At 38.8% G+C, this 15,538-nt stretch overlaps 2 protein-coding genes across 2 annotated transcripts in view; one reads left to right on the top strand and one right to left on the bottom strand.

Annotated features, from left to right (window-relative positions):
- Window positions 1–827: 827 nt before the first annotated feature.
- Window positions 828–4,465, bottom strand: pvalb5 (parvalbumin 5). Its single transcript, XM_005925459.3, has 6 exons — window positions 4,327–4,465; window positions 3,527–3,689; window positions 2,884–2,960; window positions 1,830–1,962; window positions 1,380–1,489; window positions 828–1,117 (listed from the first exon to the last, which is right to left on the bottom strand). The coding sequence occupies exons 3-6, from the start codon at window positions 2,942–2,944 to the stop codon at window positions 1,095–1,097; spliced, it is 327 nt and encodes a 108-aa protein (XP_005925521.1). The 5' UTR covers window positions 2,945–2,960; window positions 3,527–3,689; window positions 4,327–4,465; the 3' UTR covers window positions 828–1,094.
- Window positions 4,466–4,636: 171 nt separating this feature from the next.
- Window positions 4,637–15,538, top strand: part of lmtk2 (lemur tyrosine kinase 2) — a 30,453-nt gene continuing 19,551 nt past the window's right edge. The window contains exons 1-3 of the mRNA XM_005925461.3: window positions 4,637–5,156; window positions 13,438–13,571; window positions 13,790–13,943. Coding sequence (XP_005925523.1) covers window positions 5,054–5,156; window positions 13,438–13,571; window positions 13,790–13,943 — 391 coding nt within the window. The 5' untranslated portion in view covers window positions 4,637–5,053. The remainder of the gene's footprint in view (window positions 5,157–13,437; window positions 13,572–13,789; window positions 13,944–15,538) is intronic.

Below are 15,538 nucleotides of genomic sequence, written 5' to 3'. Positions count from 1 at the left end.
TTGCATGTTTGACCAACTCCATTGCAATTGGGAGGGGCTGTCTCCTACAGTTCAAATTACTTTGAGCAGTCAGTAAGGCCAGAAAAGTGCTATTTGAATCCAAATACATTGTGTAACTGCCCCTTGTTGGTTGTGCTTCAAGTATCCAGAATGTAAGAAAATAATGAAAATAATTATTCATTATTTTCATTATTCTCATAATCACATTAGAATGCAGCAAACTGAGATTAAAACACAGATCAGAAGAGGGTTGGAGAGTCATAAGATTATAAAGTCATAAAGAGCAAATCCTCCACACACAACATTTCCTTCCACTGCTTTAAATGCACAGGCTAGTTCAATACGCAAGTTTTGTGCTCTAAGTGATAATTAATATTGAACTAATGTTGATTAGTAATTGTAAGAAATATATATATATATCATATTATAAATCCCAAGAGTTCTGATATTTTGCCATTTTCACTTTTAATAAAACATAAAACATAATAAAGCAGTGCTACATCTTCTTGACTGAGGTAAAACGCAACATGATATTTTGTGAAAATAGATGTTTTTTTTCTTCTTCTTCTCCCTGACCTCTGAAATATTACCAATTTAGTATTATTTATTAAAGCATTAACATAACAGCAGAATGCAATTTATACATTTTAAATAGCTTGTTGTAGATACTTATTATGAAGCAATTTTTGACTCAGTTCTAAACCTGACCTGAGCTATGTGAAGTCATTGAATATGAATGAATAGTATGTAATGCTTAATGCATCTATTTGCATCTATTTAAGTTTACATGTATATATATATATAAAAAAAGACAAGCAAAGAGTAAGTTTACTTCTTTAATTGTCTACATTTATTGATTCAAGGTACCTGATTGATTAAACACAAACATGTTTAACATCCAACTTTGGTCATCTGTCTACTAAACATCTTATACACGTTGCATCACATGAACAGGGAGAGCAGCAGGCAGGTACAGATTTTGTGAGGTTTTTGGTCTTTGCATGAAACAATCCAGAAAGTCAAGATCTCCATTGCAAATCCATTATTCAGAACAAGGGTAGACAGCCTCGGTCGTATGTGTATGTAGTTTCTCTTTACTTCAGGAGATCACAGAACTCTGTGTGGGGGGAAAACAGAGACAGCCAAAAGTTGAATTGTGGTTGTCATGCAGCATTACAGTTAAGCAAGATGACTCAACAAACAAGAAATATTTTGTTTTCTTTTTTTTTTAACTTGTTGGAGAGCAGAAGTTTATTTACATCAGTTTTTTTTTTTTAAAGACTAGAATTTCAGCACTAAGTGGTGGACAGCTCCTCAGCACAAATTGCTCTGATTTCACATCTGCTAACAGCTCTTCTAGATGTTTTACAAACACTCACCTTCTATTCCAATCTTGCCATCACCGTCTTTATCCCCAGACGCCATCAGAGCTTTGGTTTCAGCCACAGTCAGCTCTCTGGCCCCCGGAGAGAAATTCTGAAGAAATAGTCTGAAGGGTAGACATAAAAAAAAAACAAACAAACATAGAAGCAGTAAGTTCAGACTGTATCTCTGCTGATGCCTTTTCTTCACCTCTAAGCCTTTTTCAGTTGTCCCTGTCCTCCTCACTCACTCAATTCATGTATCAGTCAATTCATGCAAAGCGGAAAGGCTGCTCCATTCATACAGTGACCTCTGCCTGAGGCCCATCATGAGGGACAGTTACGACAAACTGCAGATGTAACACACATGCACAAACAAACACACACACTCCATCTGTACCACCATGTGCTCCTGCTCAAGTCTTTCAGCCACACACACACGTACACACACATGCACTCCATCCTTACTTGAGCTCCTCCTCTTCGATGTATCCACTCTTGTCTTGGTCCAGGACTGTAAACACTTTTCTCCTGTCTGCTTCAGATAAGCCAGTCAGTCCAACTTGTTCAAAGAATGACTTGAAGTTGAATGTGCCTGGAGCTACGTTGGACCACGTACACACACACACAGACACACACAGACACACACACATAGTTGAGAGAGGAAGAGAAACAGACACATGGGAATAAGAGGTCAATCACACAATGACAAGAAAGAAAGAAAGAACGACGGGAGACTGAATAGACATGTCGCATTAACTCATTCGCTCAGATGACTTTCATTCTTCAGCCAATGACATTTACCAATATACACCCTGTGGCACATCACCGTCTTTTACCATTACAGGCTATGTCATTATGCCATTAAAGCAGGCAAAGCACAATGAATATGGCCCATAGGTCTAATGCAAATGTTAAAAGCCTTTTATTTACAGTCATAGTGGAATTCTTCTGGTACAAGCTACCTTCAAATAATTTCAAAGGACTTTTCTGAAAAAGACTTGCACACACTGCAGTCGAGTTTAAAACTTCTGATTAATAAAACAAAAATCTTCTTAATGCTATTTTGCCTAAAACATTACTAACAGGCGGGTTTGGTTGAATTAAGGGTATGAAAGCACTGACATTTGATTTTCATCAGATCAGTCGAGCTTTGTCTGCCTCGTCATGCGGACATAATTTCTAGAGATAAATATTTAAGTAATTTTGGATGTGAGGACTTTACAGCTTGTGTGATTTGGTGTTCTATGTGTTAATGCTCAACACAACCACTTTGGAAACTACTCTCCTGCCACATGGCTGCCTGGTTACCTGTAGGTACCCTGTCCCCACTGTGAAAATCACATGATACAGGTATGCCCTGTGGGAGTGGGTTTAATAAGCACCTCTGTGTGTGCTGTGTATATGTGAATGGACCTATATTCCCTTGCTGTAAAGTACGTGTTCTTATGTTCACAATTAGATGCTTGCAAAGTGTGTATTTTTCTTGGATGCAAGTTTTAGTGTGCGCTGTCTGACTCACCTTGACAAGCCTGGACTGCAGCCTGTATGTCCTCGTCGCTCAACATCCCTGCAAATGCCATGGTCCTCTGTGGCTGCCTGAGGGATACACATACACATGCATGGAAGAAATGCAAAGTGACACTAAATTGAACTGCTGAGGGCGTTTTCTGCTGCCAGATAGCTGCAACTGTCAAAGAAAAGCAGGACTTGTGGATAGGTTAAGCATTATCATCACCTACGTGGGCATTTTTCTGATCAGCACAGTCAAAAAGAGAGCTGAGTGGGACGTTTTATCAGCAGGGCAGGGCTGCACCATTTTAACAATAAAGTAAAATTATTATAGCTATAAACAACATAGGCTCCACAGTAGGAAAAATGTTCATTGTGTGGTATCATTTTAGCATCGTATGTGAATTGGATTATGGTTTTCTAATGTTAAACACATTCATTTTTCCACAAAGTAAGTTGCAGGTAACTGAAAAGGTAATCACAAATAGGTCCTAACATTTTATTTTTTTTGTCTTCCTATATTTAAACATTTATATCCCCCCTCTCTTAAAGCTAGAGGACTAAAGATTCACAAAACAGTGACACACAGCTATCAGCGCACAAAGAATTTGCAGAAAAACTGCACTTGAATTTGCAGAAAAAGTGGTACTCACCGTGCTTCGGGTGAGGTTTGGAGATCTCTGTTGCTCTTGCTTTGTGCTTGTAAGCCACCAACACTCTCTTACAGCTTCGTGATCCTGAGTGCAAGAAGCAACCTGACGTATCTGTCCTCAAACCAAGGGAGATTTCCTTCACGCCACCGACTGCCTCCTCCCCCTTCATCAGTTAATCAGAGCAGATAATTTTCCCATTCATACTGTTTTGTGAACTTGCATCCATGACCAAAACACAGTAAGAACATATTCACATCCCAACACATCTGATCCTCATAAACATGCATTTTTCTGCAATTTATCTATTTTACTACCACAGTTGCTATGTTGGTGCTGTAGTATTGTAGCACATTTGTAGGGAAATTAATAAGGATTATACAATCAGGTACACTCAAGTGAAAATGGTAGTTGTCCTTGATTTTATTACACCTATGTGGCAAGTTTTAAAACATGCAATGAAGTCAGTCTTAACAGAGCATGTGATTTTTATGCGTTCTTGAGCACACCATGCTGAATAAAAAAAAATGAATTAAAATACAGGCGAGATTGTATTACAAATAATTTCATACCAGTATTCCAAGTAATACGCAAAATAACATATATAACCCATCCTATGGATTACATAGGAATTACAGGTTTACAGCAATATCTACATGCATTTAGTCTTGATGGCGTTTTGGGGACAGATTTTTTTAGGCTATTTCTATGTTTGGTTTTCCATGTAAATCTAACAACGAGCCATATTTATATGAAATTCATACTCACAATAAAACAAAAACAACGAATAAAACCACACATACCCATAATAAAGGTCCTAAAGGTAGCATCACTCGTCAAATACATTCATAAATTTTTGTAGTTTATAGCTTGCCGTAAACACAGATATAAACATTTTATATAGAGAGGTCTTCTTTCATAACCACTTTTACGTGCCTCACATGGTTGGCGACTGACTGAATGCAGAAAGCTTTCTTCAGCTTTGATACAAATCACTGGATTTAACTGACTGAGAATAAAGCTCGAACCCGATTGGCTGTGGGAGTTCAACGCGACGGAATTGTCCCTTGTAATTGGTTTAGGCTGCTGTCAATTCCTTGAAGTTTCACGGCCCACTTTCAGTGACGTCACGGTGTACAGGAACATGGCGCTTTGGAGGAGAGGTTCTTCATGATAGTCAGGGGCTATAACGATTGAAATTCCCATTGTTGTGTTCATTTAGACAACACTAAAGTACAGACACTAAATATGAGAGGCCGCGAAAGGTGACCGCCCCCTCTGTCTCCATGGATACCCGACCACTGCGTGTGGTAGCGGCGTTTGCTGTCGTCAGCTGAAACTCTTAGCATCGATAGCTAAAGCTAGTTAGCTGGCGAATAGCCAGACGCAAAAACAGACAAAATGTGCTCGTTTATGTAGCCTAGACTAACGCGAAGCTGCTATTCAATGTTTAAAACACTTAAGCCTTTTTTTAAATCAGCCATTTTTTTGATTTCACGTAGCTAACATTTTGTTAGCTAAGCTATAAGGATGGAGAACCGCCGTGTATATGTTTTGTTGCTGAGCTTTGGGATTTTTCTATCGGCTTTGGGACTGTCTGAAGGCGCCCCTCTTCAGTATGGTCAGAAATCAGGTAAGGCAACCGATTCACAGGTAAAGTGTGTTGTGTTTGTCCACATGAGAGGATGTTTTGCTGAAATTGGTAGCTGGTGCTAATACGAAGCTAAAAGCTAACAACACACTAGCTTGAACTGTATTTCCGGTTATCCAGACAGGAGTGTTTTCAATGGACGGGTTGTCATACTTGTTTGTTTGGTTGATCACAGAGTTATCAGAATATCGGTTCTGGTCTTTCCGTAGTTTGTTTAATAATGATGAATAACTGCAGGTCATTGTCACGACTCGGCCAAATAGCACAGTGATCAACACAGACGTTTCCTTTAACTATTCTCGGAAAAACACTAATTTATTGCTGCAGGTTTATTTCTGATTAATATTCAACAGCAGAAACCAGTGATGTGTGTGTTGTTGCTTCCTGGTACATAGATGTTAACCTTTTACTGGGATTGGTCTAGGTGTTGATGTAAACAAGTTTAAGGCACAACAAGGTGGATGGTGGCCTACCCGCATGGAAATAATGTTTCTGGTTCTAAAGTGAACCTTGATTAACTTGCTTCGATGACTACAGTGTAATATTTCACCCAAATAAAGAGTCCTGTTATGGTTGGGGCCTCATGAATTGTATGTGTTCTTTGAAGAAAAGTTGCTATCTTATTAAAAAATTAAAAACACTTAATGTAGTAATTAAGAGAGTCTCCTGCTCAGGACACAGCTGTAAAAACGGAAGAAAACTGTGTTATTAGGTTACTAATGTGACTATTTCATATTTGCACAGTCACAAATCACCAACGAAATACAAATGTGAAACAATCATCTTCTTAAATAATCAGTTGAGATGGAATATTCAAGATTCCATAATACTTTGAGCAGTCATTAAATGTTACAGTGCTATGAAAAAAATATTTGCCCCCTTCCTGATTTGTTTTTTCTTTTTGCATATTTTTCACACTTAAATGTTTCAGGTCACCAAATAAAATAACTGAAATAAATAGAAAATATTTTGCAATTGTTAAATTTGGTTTTTCATTTATTAAGGGAAAAGTTTACCTAACCTACAAGGAGCTATGTGAAAAACTAATTGTCCTCCAAACCTTATAACTGGCTGTGTCACTTTTGGCAGCAGAAAATTAAATAACTGGCAATGAGTTTTTAGCATTGTTGTGGAAATTTGGCCCACTCTTTGCTAAATTGTTTTAATTCAGCTACATTAGAGGGTCTTTGAGCATGAACAGCCTGTTTAAGGTCATGCAAATGGCTCTCAATCAGTTTTAAATCTGGACTTTAAATAGGTTACTCCAAAACCATCACCACCTCCTTTTTTTTCTTGAACTATTCAGAGGTGGACTTGCTGATGTGTTTGAGGTCTTTGTCCCGTCTAAAGTGTGCTTGAGCTTCAGGGCACATATTGTAGGCCAAATTCATGCTTGCATCAATCACAGCAAGCTGCCCTGAAACAGCAAACCAGCCCTAGACCATCACACTACAACCACCATGTTTGAGTCTTAGTATAATGTTCTTTTTATGAAATGCTGTGTTTGATTTACACCAGATGTTACAGGATGCAAAATTTTCAAAAACATCACCTTCTTTTTGGCAAATTTGAAATAATCTTTTGTTTTATTTTTGGTCAGCAATGGTTTTTGCCTTAGAACTCTTTCATGCATGCCATTTGTGCCCATTCTCTTTCTTATTGTTGAATCATGAACTCGAACCTTAGCTGAGCCAAGTGAAGCCTGCACTTTTTTAGATGTTGTTCTAGGTTTTTTTTTGTAACCTACTGGATGAGTTGTTGATGCGCTCTTGCACTAATTTTGGTAGGCTGGACACTCATCAAAAGGTTCACCACCATTCCAAGTTTTCCATTTGTGGATAATGGCTCTCACCATAGTTCACTGGAGTCCAAAACATTAGAAATGGCTTTCTAACCCTTCCTGATAAATGTCAGTGTTTTGTGTCTCATCTGTTGTTGAGGTTCTTTAGATCTTTGCTTGATGTGTTACATTTTGAGATCTTTTAACCTACCTCATGTTGTCAGACAGGTTTTGTTTAAGTGATTTCATTCAACAGGTCTGGCAGTAATCAGGCCTGGGTGTGGCTAATGAAATTGAACTTGGCTATCTGAAAAAAAATGGAAATCAGCAGTAGCTGTAATACTTTTGCCACAAAGCTACTTGGTGACAAGACAGTAGTTTCTATGTTTTGCAGAATCCAGAGTTTCCTTGGCTCGTATTGGTATAACATGTTTCCTAGCACATTACCAACACTCACTGGTAATGTGTAACTATAACAGATTCCAGTCTTATCACTACAAGTTAATGATTAGCAACAGCGTTGTTTGCTTAATCATAACGAATGGCACAGGAAAGTACAGTGTAAGATGAAATATAGTCCATATTTTTATTATTTTATTACACAGCAACCTGTCCTTTGGTCCATTTTCCTAGTCTACTTATATCTGTGTGTACACATGATATAATAATTCTTGATTATTTGATTGTTCAAAGTTTTGACTTTAAGTTTCTGATTGTTAATGAGATTATTCTTATGAATATGACTTGGGTTTGCCAATCTGCAAGGGATATTCCGTTTACACATGACAAACAGGGGTAAAAATAGGTTGTTAAGCTTTAACCAAAATGTCAATGTTTAAATTGTAGGGCATAGCCAGGTGATATTTGTTTGATTAGTCTACAAGTCATTAACCTTTCACTACTCTGCTCAGTGACTACCACTACAGACTGTTGGAGATGCTTGTAATAAGCAAGTTTATCCTTTAGCAGTTGTTTATTTTCTAAATGGTGGAAATCAAATTTAGTTTTGTCCCTAACCAGACAGAGATAAGTATTAGCCTATTTTAGGTGCCTCTGTTTTTTCGTTTGATTCATGATATTCTCAGACTGAAGAACCTTAAACTAACCCAAAGCTTTTAGCCACAGTGCCATTTGCCATTTTGTGTGTAACTAAAAGTAGACATCCACTGTTGTGCACACCGGTCGGTGGGTGAAATCTGTAAAAAATGGGTCAACTCCTCCTCTCCCTGAATGCCTGCTGGAATATGCAGTTTAACTGAAATAGGAGGTGGCAGCTCCCTGCTGTATTGGTCCCAAAAACCAGTTGAGTCATTTGGTGGGGCCTGCCAAGTCATAATATGAACCTATGACTCAAATAAAGCCTAATGGAGGAGAACTGATCCCATGTAGCGCTGCCGTGACCCAGCTCCTGTTTTTTTGTATCTGGCTGCTGCTGTAGCCTCTCTGGGAGCCCTGCACTGCCTGGAACCCTGTTGTTTTGCTGAACCAGGTAGTGGGTATGTGTCAAAAAGCTGCCCGCAATTACAGCTGAATGTTTTTCACAGGATTGTTGTGAGCTTTGGAGTTATTAAAGCCATTTGTTCCAATGATTTATCCCACTACTCATTTTAATTGCTGTAATTTAAATAGAAAGGGGCATTGGCTGAAAAATAGCCAGATGTGACATAATTTAGTACCGACTGAAACAGGGCTGTTAAGTCCAAGCTTATCATTAGCTTGGTTTTGCTTTAAAGTTGTTAGAGGTCATTGCTGGTCTAGAGAATATTCTAAAACCCTTAAGAACTGGATTGCCTTATTTTTAGATCCAGATTAGTATAGTAATGGCTTGCTGTGTGGTTTGAGAAAAGTAAATATAGGGCAAAGCTACTTTGATTTCCCTCTGAAACATATTTGCTTTGGCATTGTGGAAAACCCCAGTAAGAAAACACTCTGTCTCAGTACAAGATTCTCATCTGGGGGGCAGTACGGATGACTGGTTTGAAGGCTGACACAGTAACAGCACAAAAATGCATTTGGTGGATTCGTATAATTTTTAGGGATGTTGGCCTAAACCATGCAGTGATGTGCATCTGTTCACCTTTTTAAAACCATGCCTTTTTAGCACGGAGTCCTCAGCCAGAATTGTCTGGGTCAGGTTTTTGCCTTTACTTGCCTTGTTAATGGGTCATTTGCTTTTCACATAAGAATATCAATCTTGACATTGCTATTGCATAAACGGACTTAAAGGCTTATAGTTTTATATAATATGAATCATTTATCTCTGGCATTACCTATAGAGTTTGCTTACAGGTTTGAGTTGCATGTGTTTATAAGGAAATATTATGTTTAATTCTTGTTTTATTCACTTAACATTTTTGATTGTTAAAAAGTTTCAGTCTGGTTGGACGTTCAAGACTTAACAATCCCTCTTCATTGTTCTGTTGATGGTGATGATAATTGCAAGGTAAAGAACCCTTACATTTAACAGCTGTGAGTACACATGCCATTTATAGCTACATTCACTGGTCCAATACACTACAGAGCTATTTAATCTTTAATTTCTCCTCTCATCAATATTTTACTGGATACAGTTTCTCTGTTGCAGTCTTAAGCACAGAGGTTTGTGGAAGTAATCCTTTAGAAAGAGCACTTCATAATGCTGGCCTTGCTGTTGTTGCTAATTTATTTGCATCATAATATATCATCAACTATCATTGACTTACAAAGATCTTCGTGATATCTATCACTGGCGATTCCAATTGTAACTGTGCTCAGTTCTCAGTGAAAGAGGCCACAGAAGTCAGTTTACCTGCACCAGTTTTGGGGTTGTAGTTCAGTATTTTCTGCCCAGCAGGGAAAACATTAGGCATTCAGACATTAGTGAAAAGAAGCAGAGTGCATGAAGGACTTTCATTATGATCATAAGTAAAGAGAACAGATTAAGCCATCTTTTCTATTTCTGTCAGTGACTGCTTGGTGTTCTGTGGCCGACACTAAATGAATCTCAATCATGGCTGACACTCTGTATCATATCTAATATTCCTCAGGGAGTTGGAGGGATTGCTGCTCCATCTTCTCTACTCTCTGACAACCTATGCTGTGTGGATATACCCCCCCTCCCCCGTCTCAGATTAGAATTTACTAAATAGTTAGACCACTGTACAGCCTTATGTGCCAAGCTCTTGCCTTAAGTTTATTTCAACAAAATAATTTGTTACCTGCCACTGTTTTACCTGAAATTGCAAACCTGTCAACCTAGAAATGATATGGCACCCACATTTGTTTTTCTGATTTTTTTTTTTTTCAAGAGAGTTATGTGCAAACTAAATACTCATACAGTCAGAGAAACAGGAACAAACCTTTCTCTTGGTAAATAAATATAATCTCAAATGATGAGTGTGATAGGTGTTAGTGGTTCAAATCATCATTCTGTTGATTACCCTTGGTGTTTCATTGAGGAAGAACACCAGAATTTAATTCACAGTTATATTTATTTTCAATTTCTTGTGTCATACTGCCTAAGCATAAAATTGATGTGTCAAAAACGGCTATCAATTACAACAGTTTCCATGCTGACGGAGCAAGGGTAGATCACAATTTCATGTTTGTGAAATCCTCTGACATTCTAAACATGCACATGAACTGTGACACCTGTTCAACTTAATTTCCTCCCAAAATTGGGCCCATGTTTACAGTTCAAATTTTAAAACGGAATGCAGTGTTAAATGTTGAACCTGAAAATGTGCTGGATTGGATGTTGGATTTCTCATTTGACTTACATTTGTTTTTACTGTGGTAACTGACCTGTAGTGAAGTCAGATAGCACCCAAAGTCTTTCACTATGGTGCTATGCTGTTTAAATGTCTGTAGGGGTGGGTGATATAGCCAGATGAACCTTTTGTAACCTGTGATGTAGCGTATACTTAGGGTACAGATTGTTAATGTCACAACATTCCATATATGCAGAATCTGCAAATATCCATTATGCATGTCTCCAGCACCTTTTTGAATCTCTGTTATAGAAAATTGAGAGAGTTCTGAAAGCAGTGTGCCTACTAATAATTTTTTACTATGTAGATAAGCTAGCTAAAGTCTGATTTTTCATTTATTCCAAATCGGTTCAGGTGTGTGTTGCAATCATACTCACATGTTGGTGTGAAAGCCTGAGACACCTAGATGTGAGTTTGTCATCTGGATGTATTAGTCACCCAATTTCATCTGTCAGAAATTTTGTAGCCAGAAGGAGACTCAGTAGGTGTATACTGTCCTTCTAGCAGACACAATGTACCTGACAAGCCGCAACCAGTGGGACACTGAATAAACATTGACGGGAGGCTAGGAAGAAGTGTCTCGCACAAATTCCCACTGCTCTCAACTCTCACGGGCCACATTGAGGTATAATGTAGGTGGCTGTGATTACGTTCAAGTTATAAAAATAAATGCATTAGACTTTGGTGAATTTGTTACCTCATAATGAAACAAATTGATTCAGCAAGTCCTTTCTGTGTGAACTGAAAGTTGTCATCCATAAAAGATGATTCAAGCTGCAAGTGAGAGAGATTGACTTTAACGTCTTCTGACTGTTCACTGGCATTGGCAGTAAGACAAGAAATGCAATGACCAGTAGTCATACCATTCAAAGGAACAGTTAGAAATGAGCAGTGACATGTCGGAAATAAGATGGGTATGAGTCACGCACACCCTAACAAAAGAATGCGCTTTTGACAGAAATGCAGTGAACATACAGGTGTTCTTGAAATACAAAGAGTATAGGTGGCGTTATGTTGTCTAGCAACTTGTCCAACCTTACAAACAGCGTTGAGAATTGGTTGGTTGGACAAATATAGGTGATAGGTGGTTGGCGAGAACCTCCTAATACATAATTATGAATGGTAAATAGCAATACATGGTGTGTCTTTTTTGTAGTGCTGAGGTACGGTTGTACACAGGCACCGATTGAGTTCCCATCAGTTTCTCTAGCCTGTTGTTAAGGCTAAACCAGGGCAAATATCAAAGTTATTTTGGTCAGCTTTGTCTTTTTTTTTTTTTTTAAACATATATATGTGGCTGTAGCTCAGGTGGCAGAGCAGGTCAGCCACTAATCAGAAGGTCGGTGGTTCGATCCCAGGCTGCCTCCTGGCTGCATGCCAAATATCCTTGGGCAAGATACTAACCCCATGTTTGCCTACTGGTGGTGGTCAGAGGGCCCGGTGGCGCCACTGTCCGGCAGCCTCGCCTCTGTCAGTGCGCCCCAGGGCAACTGTGGCTACAATGTAGCTTGCCATCGCCAGTGTGTGAGTGTGTGTGTGTGAATGGGTGAATGACTGAATGTAGTGTGAAGCGCTTTGGGGTCCTTAGGGACTAGTAAAGTGCTATACAAATGCAGGCCATTTACCATTTTACCATTTATGCACAGACATTGGAAATCCAACTTACAGACCGGTGAAACCAGTGTACTTTTATTGCCAGGCCCAACCCTGGATTTGTACAAGGAAGGGCATCTGGCTTGAAAGGGACATCAACTTTGCGAAATCAGACATGCAGGTCATCAGATTTCCCGATCAGTCAGGGCCCGGGTTAACTACAGCTTATTAGCTTTTAAATTAAAGGAACATAGCTTTTCATTCAAGTAGTTTTCCATATTCTTTATTCATAATTCACTTGAATATACTTAAACAAATTTAGACTTGCTGAAAGGTGGAATAATCTCATTACAACAAAACAGAATCAGTCTCAATAATCTGTTTATCTTGATGTTTCTTTTTTATTAATCTGTGGAAGCTAAAATTGTAATTGCAGTTAAAATTTGATAATGCACAGCCCTGCACGTATATAGTGCCCTCCGTTATCCTTTTGTCTCCTGTAGTATCAGCTTGTACCGTTTAGTTAACTAAATCTGAGGCTCATGTGGTTTGGCATTAGTATAGTGAGTGAGCTGCAGCTGAGCAGCACAGTGGGTGGGTTGTGAGGATGCTGTCAGCCCTGACACTTGAACTGCTAGGCCAGCAGCATCCTCACTTGAGCAGATCTACACCCGCTGTCACGACTGCTGCACTATCAGCTGGTGATTGGCCAGCAGACACCCCCATAACTGCTTCTCTGAATACCTGATAAGGGATAGAGGTCATCTGAGAAGTCACACTTATTGCCACAACATTTTGGGAGAAGTGGTGAATCACTCATTAATGTATGCCATGCACAATGGTACAGATTGGTTTTTCTTCTCACTGCAGTGGAGTTGCAAGAGAAAGACAGTAATGATATGAAGAGGTTGTAGTGTAGTGCACTGTGCAGTTTATTTTTGTTGTCAAGCTCTAATGTACCTTTGTGGGTGGCTTTAGAAGTACTGGTACACTTCTCATGTGTTGTACTGCTGTCAAACACACTTATGCTAACCTAACACAGCTGTCATGTTTCTTCTTTATTCCCTTCTAATTTATTTTTGAATTCCAGAGATAGATGTGAATGATTCAGCACATTTTCTTTCTGTTTTTGTCATTTCAGGTGAAGGCACGGGGGACACTTTGTCTGTCTCTATCTACCTGTCCCTGGTGGTGTCTTTGATGGTGATTGTGTCCTTGGTGGTGGTGCTAGTGAACTGTGTGACCTGCTGCAAGGAAAGGGAGATCAACTTCAAGGTGAGAGTTTTGGCAGGCAGGTAGCCAGACACAAGTGAGTTTCATTTCCTTCATGCAGACTTGACTTGATGAAAACACAGTGGGTGAATGTATAATGTAATGGGCTGTGTGTAAATTTAGTCTAAAAGAGAGTCAGCGTTTTTTGTTTGGGTTTTTTTTTTTTGTTGTTGTCATGCCGTCAACAAATTTATACATGGCATATGTTTGTGTGGACGTAGGAGTTTGAAGATCACTTTGATGATGAGATCGACTTCACTCCGCCAGCAGAGGACACCCCTTCTATGCAGTCCCCAGCTGAGGTCTATACCCTTGCTGTGTCTCCTGTGCCCCTGCCTGGCCCGCCACACCTCCAACCTCCTGCCTGCATCACAGGTCTGATACATACACATTCACAGAATCATGTTGTATAAATAAACTTGGCACAAACACTAAGGAAATGTGTGTATCTTCCATGATTTCTTTGTTGTAACAGTGCTTTTAGGCAATAAGTCTTATAGTGTTGGAAAGCCTGGTTATTTCCCTTAAATAGTGCCACAAGGAAAATGCATTTGTGGGTTGAGCAGCAGAGTTGAGTTTATGGGTTGCGCCCATGAGAAGCTTACAAAATCTTTTCTCCCAGTGCCAGACTGTTTGTTCTGCTATTAATTGTTTGGTTTGGTTTGGTTTGGTTTGGTTTGGTTTGGTTTGGTTTAGTTTAGTTTACTGGACTGGATGATTGAAGTCTGAAGAAACAAGACAGTTTGCAATTTAATAATTTATTTGTCTAATAAACGGGGGCCTCAATAGCTTGTGGGTGAATGATACACAGCCACAACAGCAGTACTCAACTCTGCTGCTCAACCCACAAATGCATTTTATTTACAAATTTTACACCATTTAAGCAGAAATAAACAGGCCTTCCAACGGTAGTTAAAACAAAGAAATGATCAAACACAAATTTCCTTACTTTTGTGTGCTTAGCTTATGTCATGAAATACGGTTGTCCATTAAAATATGTTTGTTTGCACTTTGTAGTAAAAAATGTTCTATTAACACCAGAGGTGGTGGAAATCCACCTGTAGACTGTTTGGTCCCCACCATTAAATAAATATTGAGGGTAGAAATATTAGTACCCCAAAACGTTCTCTGTGGAAAAAACTAAACAAAAATGGGATTTCTTTGGCAAATGTGATCACTGTGTCACAACAGTTCACATAAATTTGAGAACAGTACAGGGATGGAAGGGTGTATCTTAAAAAAGTTGTCACATTTTTTTATTGAAAACGTCATACCTAGTACCCATAAACAGTGACTATGAAATACTTGTTCAGGGCTCTAGACTAACTTTTTTGCCATGGGCGTACCGGCACGCCTAACTTTAAAAAGTTAGGCGTGCCGGCACAAAAGTTAGGCGCACACACATTTTATAATAATTTATATAATATAATGTGTTTTTCTGGATACACTGTGCTTTTTCAGCATTCAAAGATTGATGACACCGTGTCAGAGCACTGGCTATGAATTTCAGAAGGATCAGGCCTTAACTTAACGAAAAGTTAGCAATAGTTCTTTTCCTAGTACAGCTACATCCACTTCTGTCGTGCCTAGGCTGCTCACTAGGGCTGGGTATCATCACTGATTTCTATAATCCATTTGATTCCGGTTTTCAAAGTCCCGATTCGATTCAACTTAGCCTCAGACAGTCAGAAATATTATAATTCTGATCATTTATCAGTACTGACTTCATCAGAATTGTGAACATAACAGCAGATGCCTTTGTGTGAAAGTAACTGAGAATAAAACACAGAAAAACATGAAGGAGATTTTCCTGGTCTGGCTTTTTATAGCAGATAACCTTAAAAATATTCTACAATGTTCTGCATATAAAGTTAAAATTTCTTCAGTATTGAATAACAGAAAAATAGGCTTTCTTGTCTGAGGTCATTTAAGTGAAAAAAGAAAAAGAAAAGAAGACAGCAGCCACAGCG

This window comes from Haplochromis burtoni, unplaced genomic scaffold (genome assembly GCF_018398535.1).
Source record: "Haplochromis burtoni strain Fernald_Lab_line unplaced genomic scaffold, NCSU_Asbu1 Contig_81, whole genome shotgun sequence".
Taxonomy (NCBI): Eukaryota; Metazoa; Chordata; class Actinopteri; order Cichliformes; family Cichlidae; genus Haplochromis; species Haplochromis burtoni.
This window is presented reverse-complemented; position numbering and strand designations above follow the sequence as displayed.